This window comes from Xiphophorus hellerii, chromosome 4, assembly GCF_003331165.1.
Source record: "Xiphophorus hellerii strain 12219 chromosome 4, Xiphophorus_hellerii-4.1, whole genome shotgun sequence".
NCBI lineage: Eukaryota > Metazoa > Chordata > Actinopteri > Cyprinodontiformes > Poeciliidae > Xiphophorus > Xiphophorus hellerii.
In genome coordinates this window covers 21,422,640-21,433,463 of record NC_045675.1, presented here as the reverse complement: position 1 = coordinate 21,433,463, position 10,824 = coordinate 21,422,640, and the positions used below count along the sequence as shown (strand labels likewise).

The 10,824-nt window shown below is 38.6% G+C and overlaps 1 protein-coding gene across 3 annotated transcripts; it reads right to left on the bottom strand.

The window, feature by feature from the left end:
* Positions 1–277: 277 nt before the first annotated feature.
* Positions 278–10,811, bottom strand: adprhl1 (ADP-ribosylhydrolase like 1). 3 transcript variants are annotated; one of them, XM_032560000.1, is made up of 8 exons: positions 9,593–10,811; positions 8,281–8,445; positions 8,074–8,199; positions 6,639–6,779; positions 6,347–6,474; positions 6,121–6,256; positions 5,768–5,933; positions 278–3,680 (listed from the first exon to the last, which is right to left on the bottom strand). In XM_032560000.1, exons 1-8 carry the CDS (start codon positions 9,804–9,806, stop codon positions 1,715–1,717), a joined length of 3,042 nt encoding a protein of 1,013 aa, XP_032415891.1. In that variant the 5' UTR covers positions 9,807–10,811; the 3' UTR covers positions 278–1,714. The 3 variants fall into 3 exon arrangements, with proteins under 3 accessions (XP_032415891.1, XP_032415892.1, XP_032415893.1); XM_032560001.1 differs by having other exon boundaries at positions 6,121–6,253; positions 9,593–10,809; XM_032560002.1 differs by lacking the exon at positions 278–3,680 and having other exon boundaries at positions 5,513–5,933; positions 9,593–10,793.
* Positions 10,812–10,824: the final 13 nt, after the last annotated feature.

Genomic DNA, 10,824 nt, shown 5'->3' with positions numbered 1-10,824 from the left:
CGGGACTCACGGCAGCGTCGTAACTATGAGATTCCTGAGTGTTTAAAAGGGACTCAGGATGCATTCACGGGGCTTTGAGGAAAAGTGGAAAGTTTTTGTTGTTGTTACGATTTCTACTTTTAATGTCGTAACAAAGTAGAAATCCTGCTATTTTCTTGCGTTTATATTCGCAAGAAAATACAAACACACGCTTCACCAGGTCTAAAATTGTTAATACTTTTTAGAATAGCTTCCTAAAATAAAATACACGCGTCCTTATTAATTTAGGTTTGTTTTATTGCCTGTGATCTGTTTAACAGACAGGAAAAAATATCTACTAGTTTGAACAATACAAAATGTTATTTAAAAAAAATAATAATAATGCGATCACAATAAGCCACGCTTCTCAACAGACAATCGCATATTACCAAAAGCACTAAAATGCAGCAAAAATAATGAAAAAAGCCAAATTCCACCTTTTTCAGATGAAATTTGGCTTTTTTCTGTCTAGGTGGATGAAATAACTGTTGAACATTCTGTTTTGACCTTAGGCTGAAGGTAAAAATGAATTTATTTATTAGCATCACAGTGAGTATATGCTAACATCAACAGATGAAACCACAAGAAATACAAAATGTTTGGAATGAGACAGAGTCCAGAGTTAAAGGGGACAGAAAATATATGAGGTTACATGAAGAGGCCTGAGGACAACAAATGTTTTTAGTCAGAAAGATTTGGAGAAGGCTGAGTGGGTATACACTGCAGCCAAGGCAGGAAGTGGGATGTAGACGGATTCTTACCAGAGAAAACTGAATGCAAAAATTACGTCAAAAGGTGACTCCGTAAAATATATGTTTGCTATGTAACCAAGGTTTTGAAGCTTTATTACTTTTTATATTTGTCCCATTGTCAAATTTGTTTGTTTTTTCATTTGAGCTATACAATTTAAATGTCACATTAAAGGTGGAGAAAAGTCTCTCAAAATCCTTCCATTTTAACACAGATAAATAGGCATTTTCCCCACAATTTCTTCTTGAATTAAACATCTTTAAGAATTCAAATTTTTATGTCCTCATTTTGTGTTGTTCTCTAGTAAAACTGCAGGAAAAAGTTGATATTCAGATTATCATACGGTGGCATGATCCTGCCTGCAGGTGTTGGGTTTTGTATCACCAGCTTCACTTCCAACTGTGGACATGTTTGGCTCTGTGGTGCAAGCGCTTATCTACTCTGAACAAGTCTCACTTTGTACCAGTGTAGGCTCAGCCGAGAAGTGTCTGGTAGCTGCGATATTGTAACATCACATGGAAAAGAATGAGAGACGTAATAAGACAAGGTCAAAAGAAAACACTGTCTTCTTTGTAAACAGCCTTGTAAAGATACTTGTTACACTGTGTGTTTTAGATACCAACAGGAATTAGCTATTTTATTTTTAAAGCATGAATACTCAAGGCTGGACAATACTGTGTCATGAAGAAGATATGCAGTATTTAAAACAACATACCCGACAGACCGTAAAATTCTACTTGACAACATTAATTTACACAAAATATAACTGCAAAGGTAGAGGTAGTTTTCTGTTATTCAGGCTTCACATACAAATTTATTCACTTTGAATATTTTTTTTCACTTTCACACTTCTTTTAAAACCCAAAGATCTCTATGTAACAACAAGGTAAGCCAAAATTAGCAGTAACTATTTAGTTATAGCAGATTCTGACTTGGGTCACTAAACCTAGAAAGTGAAGGTGTCCATAAATCGTATTATTTTAGGCTTATATGTTTGTTTCACTGAAGAATCTGCGTAATTGATGGTTTTGTACTTTGGCCTCTGTTTTGCGTTATCGCTCTCACTGTCTGCAAATGCCTCCTTGTTAGCAATCTCTTCCAAATGGCTACAATTTCCTGGCTTTCCAATATGATTTTTTTCTGATAGTTTTCCATCTTCATTTCTTTCTTCAATGGCTTCTTTATGTGTTGCTTCAGCTCCACACTTTGATGTTCTGGTTGTTACAGCGGGAAGACAAGTGACATGAGGACATCTGTCCTTGTCTTCAATATCTTCCGTTGAGCGAGACACATCACTTCCTTGATGAATCAAAGATGAATATGACAGCTGATTTTCAGAGAGAGGAGTTATAGTTTCGGGATGTGGGGTTGACTCAATCTGATTATTTTCACCACAGAATCTGTAAATAGATGGAATGACAGACCTGGAAAACGTTTCTTGAATATGCTTTGATCTTTGGAGATTGATCTCTGCATTGGTATATTCCAAAGAATATGGCTTGGTTTTCGAGTCGGCTATGCTGTCTGTTTTTTTGGATTCAACTCCTTCTAAATTCCTGGAAGTACATTCCAGGTTTCCCAACAGATTTCCTAGGGTTTCCTCTGATATCTTGTCCTGTTCCCAGTTTTCATAAACCTCAGATTTAATTTCCCTCGTAGATTGTTCAGGAGAGGAATCTATACATTTGGACCTGGCAAGGGAGCAGATTAAAACTGTGGCTCTTTGCCAGTTTACTGGGATTTCCTCCTGAGGAAGAACTTTGCAGGGCTGTGGAAGTGACCATTCAGTCACAAAAATTAAAGGAAGTACTTCTATCTCTGCAAATTTAACTTTTTGAAAAAGCTCAGCCTCTATGACTGGGATTTGGCTGAATTGTTCTGAACCTTTATCCTCAATATCAACATCATGAACTTCACCTTTCATTTGGTTTAGTGAAAAGCAAATCTCTTGATCCAAGGACTCTGCTGCTCTCAGATGACTCTTATCGTCTGAGTGTGAATTTGCTTTAGTTAAAATGTATGGCTTTTGCTGTTGTTCGCTTATAATTTTATTACTTTTTGATTCTTGCCCAACAGAGTTACACTGCTGGCTCTTCCCTGGGTTCTGCTTGTTGAATGTTTGATCAGTCACCTGGTGTTTCCCTCTTTCAACACCAGCTACTTTTTCTTTTATTTGACATGCAACCCTGTCTCCCCCACAAGCCTGCTTGTGAGATAAAAATAGATCACTTTTCTTAAATGCAATGGCTATGTTTTCAAATCTCATCATTAAGGAATTTAGGAGGATTCCTCTTCCAATGCGTCTATGTTTGATCGGCTCTTCCTTCAAAGTTTTAGATCCCTGTTGTTTTTGCACAGCTAGGGCAAATTTGGCAACAATTTCTTTCACACTACCATGTCTTTTTAGTCTTTTGTTCCTGGTGTCTATGTTGTGATTTCTGCTTTTAATAAGGTTATCTTGACCTTGTACGCCCCTGCTGGTAGACAGAATTCCTACTGCCCTCTGATTGGTGCTAAAAGGTTTGGGCGAAGACCTTAAAAACTTAGATTGGAGAAGCTGGAACGTGGTAAGGCGCCGAGATGGCAATTCTGCTTTTGACTGACTTTGATTGACATTGCACCTTTCAGAAGTGTTGGAACTGCTTTCGGCTATGATGCCTTTCTGAAACTGAGTTTTTTTTGCCTTCTGCAAATCAGATTTGACAGTGTTTCTTGTGTGAATTTGTGATGTGGTGCTAGACTCTGGCGTCTCCATGCTTGTGTTATCGGTCGTCCTCTTGAGCAGATCGTGCATTAGATAATGCAGGAGACTCTCAAAAATCCCTCGGAGCACTGGTCGACATTTGGGGTCTCTAAGCAGCCTCCTCAACGCACCAACATCGGGGCTGATTCCTGGTTTCCAACAATCTGGTCTATGGAGAATAGAGGACATGCAAGACTTTTTGAAACATCCTTAGCAGCAATTTGGGAAGTGACCTTTAGAGCAAAGCAGTTTTAATTTCTCTAAACTCTAAAAGGAACATTTTCTGGCTTCACCTGCTACAATTAACTTTGTTAATCAGTCAGTGAAAATCTCTGCCCTCTTTGAACTGTCAATTTCATTAGTTCTCTTATTACCGCAGCAAAAGCAAGGATTTAGGATTTAGATCACATTTGAAGCTGATCAAATGTTCCAGACTACAGTTCTTTGAACTGTGGTAAGGAGCTGCCAAACAAGACAAAGAACTTTGCTTGAAAATCAAAAAAGCAAGCACAGTCAGTTCAATTTGTTTTAATTAGGCGTGGGCTGGTTACCAGTATCAAAGTATACCAAGGTTTTAAAAAGTTATGCTTTAAAAACCGCGAAGCTCTTCTGTCAATCTGTTCCTGCAGTGTAAGAAATGGAAAGTGTCAAAATGACTGGAGTCTTCTCCGTCTGTATGAAGCATAAAGTAGCTGTTGTTGCACACTGCAGGTCAGCTGACTGACTTTTTTTTTTTGCTGGCTAACTTTTTTAGGATATTTAATTATATATATATATATATATATATATATATATATATATATATATATATATATATATATATATATATATATATATATACAGTACAGACCAAAAGTTTGGACACACCTTTTAATTCAATGAGTTTCCTTTATTTTCATGACTATTGACATTGTAGATTCACACTGAAGGCATCAAAACTATGAATAACACATGTGGAAATATGCACTAAACAAAAAAGTGTAAAACAACTGAAAATACCCCTTATATTCTAGTTTCTTCAAAGTAAAAACCTTTTGCTGTGATTACTGCTTTGCACACACTCTGCATTTTCTTGATGAGCTTCAAGAGGTAGTCACCTGAAATGGTTTTCACTTCATAGGTGTGCCCTGTCAGGTTAATAAGTGGGATTTCTTGCCTTATAAATAGTCATGAAAATAAAGAAAACCCATTTTAATTAGAAGGTGTGTCCAAACTTTTGGTCTGTACTGTACGTATATATATATACTGTATATACAGTATATCCCATCAATTTGCTCAACTCTATTAAGCGCAAAACATCAAAAATAATATTCTAATCGTGTAGGCCAATTACCAAGAGACCACTGAAATTTACACTCCTGTTACACACCGTGTTACACTCTGAGAATCCCATCCTGGCTGATGCATGCATAAAATAAAGTTGTTGTTGTTTACAGATTTTTTACATTTCTGTGGTTTAAAATTGTAATACGAGTATCGTGCAAATACTTTAACACAGTACAGGGATAATTTTAGTACAGGGAAATATAATCACAACTCGACATTCCTAACAGTTTTATTCATTTTAAACCAATCCCAATTGCACCATCAAACTAAGGATAGGTAAAAGGTTAAAAAGTTAAACTTGTATATTTGAATTTTTTTCTGAAAATTTTTGATTCAAAAGGAAATTAGTTATGCAGAAGCAGGTTTTCTCATGCCTTCACCGACAGCACTTGCTCAAACTGTAAGCTGATTAGACTTAATTATTTTCTCTTTGTGCTTCATGTTAATAAAAGTTAGGTTTAGAAAAAATGCATCAGTCAGAGAAAAGAAAGATCTACCTTCCCCCACCTCCAAGTTACTAAAGTTAAAAAAGCAGAAGGTTTTTTCTTTCCCCACAACTCTGTCACCGGCAAATCAAGACAACAGTTCTTTTAAGCAAACAGCATGGTATCTGGATTTATACAAACTGATTACATATGAATCATAAGTAAGATATTCAAAGAAAAAAAGTCCGGCTAATTCCTTTGTTTTAATTTTTCTTAGTTACGCATCTTTAGTGAGATGTAATTAAACCTTTTTATAAAAACCTTTGACAGATGTGTGGATAGTGGACAGAAAAAATCAAAGAGAGCAAGGAATGAGCGGTGAGAAGAGGACAGCATCACTCATAAAACTAGTCAGGGAATAAAGGAGAGTGTTGGGCAAGGTGAGGAGTCGCGCTCAGTTCCTCTGACAGCCAGTAGAGTTCAGCTCAGTGAAGATCAGGATTACTTCTCTGTGCATTTCTCTGCAGAAGCTGCTTTATAGAGTGCTTCTCCCAACTCCTCCAGCCGTTCTCTTTTGTCCAAATCCCGGTGTAGGTTCTGAGGAACCTGGCTCAGGCCGTTCATGAGGCCATAGAGGCAGCCAGCGATGAGGCCCGTGGCTTCACTCTCACCTAAAACAACATGTTTACAGAGTGCCTTAACTCACATTGTTCTTCTGTCTTCACAATACTGTACTGTGTCAATTAAAAACGCAACTAAAGTTATTTAAAGTCAGCTAAAATAAAGAAATTTTAGATTGTTTTGCTTTTTTCTGCACAATTCTGTAAACGTACAGGTCTGTAAGTCAAAGTTTCTCACCTCCATGAAACATGGCTCGTTTACACAGCTCTGCCCAGTTGCTTCCTGAGGCCAGAAGTGCATCGTAGGCGATCATGGGAGCATCATGACCTCTCCGCCCTGCCCGACCCTCTGAACTCCAACGCTTGTACATCTGCTTTGAGGGGAAAAAAAGGGCCTGTGTCTGTAAAGGGTTGTAATCCGTTGATTTGATAGTATGAGAAATAAAGAACCCCAAATGACATACCTTATCAGTCTCCTCTGCATCATAGCCATCAGGAAATGATGGTTTGTTTTTTCCGTCCTTGTCAATCTCTCGCTCTTCGAGGTAAAACTGCCACTTAGCCTCAAAATAAAACCAGTTTTCCTGATATTCTGTGTAAACAAATGTAGAAAATGCACTTCTGGGATCACTTCTTTTTTTTTTTTTTTACATAAATGCACAAGAATTTATAATAACATATATTGATTATCTCTTTTTCATGCAGAAGTTTTAGGTTTTGTTCTTTAAAAAGATCTAGACTGGGCCAGAGTCCAACCTGCCATGTGTCGTATTGTCTTCTTGCAGTACTCCTCTGCTCGGGGGATGACCTCCATGAGCTCACGGCCCCAAGTCACAAGAGGCTTCCCCTGGATTGCAAAGGATGCAAATAATGCTGTTGTCAGGGAGCCGAGGAAGCCTTAAGCCAAGAGAAGAGAGAGACATCAAAAGTGACTTTGGCACTTCAGACTGTAGACAAAAGAATATTACAGCACCTTCACAATTATTAATTTACATAAATCTACCTGATGATTTTTTTATTTTTTACATTTTTACTTTTTTATTTATTTTTTTTATGGTCAGATTCCAAAAACCTTCAATTTGTGGCTTCTTTGTATAAGGTATAAGAATGAAGTTACAAAAAAAGTCTAATTTCTATCAACCACTAATCAAAGTGGGAAAGACAAGTGGGCACTGCTTTTCAAGTAGAGCAGATTTGCAGTCATTGTTATATGTCACGACATGGCAATAAGAAAATGGCTTTGTTGCCTAAACATGTTCATCGTATCAGTCGTAGTTCTAATTTAAAATGTTTTGTACAGCTGGAACTGTGACAAATAAGGTTAGAGTACAATCCAGGTTTGTCTTGATACACAAACAGGAGGATAATACAGTAAGTAGAACTGTATCTAAAGAGAACTGGTTCACCAAGTCACCATAACTAACTAACTAACTAACTAACTAACTAACTAACTAACTAACTAACTAACTAACTAACTAACTAACTAACTAACTAACTAACTAACTAACTAACTAACTAACTAACTAACTAACTACCATCCATCCATACTCTAACACCCTTGTCCCTAGTGGGGTCAGGAGAGGTACTCTCTCCAGCTAACGTTCCTGGTGAGAGGCGGGGTTCACCCTGGACAGGTCGCCAGTCTATTGCAGGTCGCCATAACAATCATTTCCATATGCAAATCGGCTATTTGCAAGGCTTGTTGGAAAAAGCGTTTGCTCTCCTGATACTACAAATATAAAACGGAACCATGTGCTTTGGTCTAGTTCGACTGAGATTAAAAGATTTGTTTTCAAGTGGATATTTGAGTAGATTTTGAAACAGTGTGTAAAAGTAAATCATGCTCATGCTAAGTAGAGAAATTGTGTAGGCCTGTGCGTCTTTAAAAGGGTTATGTTATGCATAGAAAAGAAGCTGGACAAGAAGAGTTCATAAGAGAGGACTCATTGTCTCTGAAGGTCTGTGCAGTGCAGTTTTTAGTTGTGTCCTTGCTCCAACATACCTGCATAAAAGCTAACTTATGTCCTTAACCTGTTCCAAGGAGCAGGATGAACAGCTCATGTGGTAGGTTCAATCAAGATTTTGGGAAACAGAATCAACAAAAGTAGATCTACCGAACAGTCAAACAGCAACACAATATTTGGCCTATCATTGCTGGATCATTGGAAGTTTGAAATTGCCAGCACATCACCTGTTGGGTGGTTATGGGTCATTCTGCCGATCTCAATGCTGACCTCCACCAAGTTATCCAGTCTCTCAGGCTGCCAGTATCTCATACCAACACACATGGCTTTGGCTGCTGCTCCAAATCCAGACCCTGGAGATGGACATACATTTTTTACTGTATTATGTTTAGTTTATATCACACAAAGCTTCCTAAATCTTAATCTTAACCTACCCTTTTCATTGAAAGGTGTATGCCAAGCGAGCAGGACGTTATGAGGTTTAAGGTGAACACAGGGCTCCACGGTGCCTGGATCAGGAGCTCGTCCCTGGAGAGAGACCATGGCTTCCACATAGAGACGCACCACCTCCCTGTACAAGTCCTCCAGACACCAGTAATCTGGACACACACACATACACACAGTGGTTAGGAGTCATTCATGACTGGCATGCAGAGAAAGATAAGTGGGGCTGCAATGAGCTAAGTTTAGCCCCACTCCACCACAACACAGATTAGGACCAGAATGCCTGTGGTCAAAAAACAATGTCACTTCAGCAAACTTTGAATTGTCTTTGAACATTGTATCTGTGATCTTTGCATGGAAGAAATAATCTGCAGACATACTAAGTTGCTGACCCGTTCACATTTGTGATTTGGAAAATAGTCAGTTAATTTCAACATTGAGTTGCATCATCACGTTTAACGGTACAAAAGAACTGCATGAATGATGAGATGATTCATTTGTTCTTTGATCAAGTTAAACTGTTCATCAGCTAGAAATGAGAAAAAAGATTGTATTGTTTCAGCATAAATGACATTTCATAAATCTGAACGTTGGAAGGTATGACTAAAAACAAAAACATGATGCATTACTCTCTATACATTGTTGTCTATCCAGCTGGTGTCTCTACAAGCTGGATGGTTGCTAAATAGGGATTCCTAATCTTGAAATATGTCATCACTATTTTTTCTCAGAACTGTTGTGGCTACCTATTGGCTGCATGTACAGCCAAACATGATACCAGTAAATTACAGAGGCCACTGATCCACCATTGTTCAGAGGATCGACTTTTCCAATGTAGTCTATTTTGGACTTTTTGGATTCTCTGTCCAGTAACATACTACAGGGGAGGTAGCATGTTATCTCCCCAAGTCTGTCATGTTTTTTTGCAAAGACTTTGATGCTCGGTTGCAATGATGAATGATGGCGTCTTACTTAGTTTAGTCTTTCTAGATTGTTCTAACTAACGTAGTTTGACTTTGCTGAATGGAGTGTAATAAAAAATAAGCAAAATTATATACAAGCAAAATAAATTTAAAACAAAACAAAATAAGAACAGTAGTAAAGTATATTTATATGTTCAAAGGAGTGAGTTGAAGTATCCTTAATCCAATCCAATGTGCTTGGATGTTTCTAACAACGTGCAAAGCACTGGTTTCATGCGAAGGGTTAAGTACATTTTTGTACTTAAAGCTGCTACAAGTTTCTCAGTGTTGACACAAACAAAAATACCACCATCCTTGTAGAAATTAATTCTTCACATACCTGTTATGAGGGCTTCAGCTGTGGTCATGTGCATCAGCACTGCATCACTCAGGGGCCAGTTGTCAGGGTCCAGCTTCAGGGACTCCAGTCCCCCCAGAGACGCCAGCTCCTCTTGGATCTTCTTGCCTGACGTGCAGCTTTCCCAGCGACCCTTCCTGTAGCCCAAAGCATCACCAACGGCACCGAGAACCATGGCTGCTTTAAACTTCTCCATGCTGCCGGATTTTTCTCTTAATGGCACACCCAGCTCAAGTTAAGATAATAATACCCCCCTGAATGAATCTCCTTGCAGGTCTTCTTTCCACCTTCTACAGGTGAACGGTAAATGGGACAATGAAGAGAGACCAAAAATCTTTCGAATTTCAAACCCTTCCAGCCATTTTCTCCATATCTGCTGCATCACAGCTCTGCTTGCCTTCCATCTTTGAGGTTCTCCTATCAGTTTACCAAACTAACTTTGAGTAGCAAGGCTGGGCGCACACATACACAAACATGATAGCACTGCTTTATCACCCTCAGCTTCTTTGTCTTGGACAGCTGTGTCCATGCATCTCCTAAAAAGGCAATCCCTGTGGTCCCAAAGCTTAAACGCTGGATGACGGGCTTTGGAGCGGTAATCAGGGGTGGACACAGGGTGGAAGAGATGCTAATGTGCCGCTGGGCCTGAGTGCAAGCATGTCCAGCAGCTGGTGCTAGAGCTTATCGACATCTCACCTATCCCATGAGAGGACAATGCACCCTCACACACAACAGCTCACCCTCAAAAAACTAATTAAATCCAATCAACTGATTTATGTATCAGTGTATTCAACATTATTCTAATTTAATTACTTTTGTGTCTCGCACATACATGTACTATGCCTTTTATGTGCATATCTGTTGGTGTACTTTGTTCTAGGCTTATATTCAGACATAGCTTTAGTAAGAGCTGATGATGACGATATGTAGCAAAAATGCAACTTGATAAGCGACAACTGGTATCAAACAGAGCAGCTCTCTGCTGGCATACCAGAGAGCTGTGATTATGTGGAATACATTTTTTTCCTCCGTCACATTTGCTGCTGTTGTGTAATTTACATCCAACTTTGTTTGACCTGAATAGACACCTGCTGTCGCTTTAGATCTGCAATGTTTGCATACAGCACAAGACAGTCACACAGTTCAGTTTTACATTTTTCCAAACAACGTTGCTCATATACTAAGGATCATGGAAAATAGTTGAGCTGCAAGTT

Excerpts from the sequence above, each read along its gene's own strand:
- adprhl1 (XM_032560000.1), bottom strand. The coding sequence starts at position 9,806 with ATGGAGAAGTTTAAAGCAGCCATGGTTCTCGGTGCCGTTGGTGATGCT. Across the intron at positions 8,200-8,280 it reads TACACCTTTCAATGAAAAGG|GGTCTGGATTTGGAGCAGCA; the intron begins GTAGGTTAAGAT and ends GTCCATCTCCAG. Across the intron at positions 3,681-5,767 it reads GCAGAGAAATGCACAGAGAA|ACCAGATTGTTGGAAACCAG; the intron begins GTAATCCTGATC and ends TATTCTCCATAG.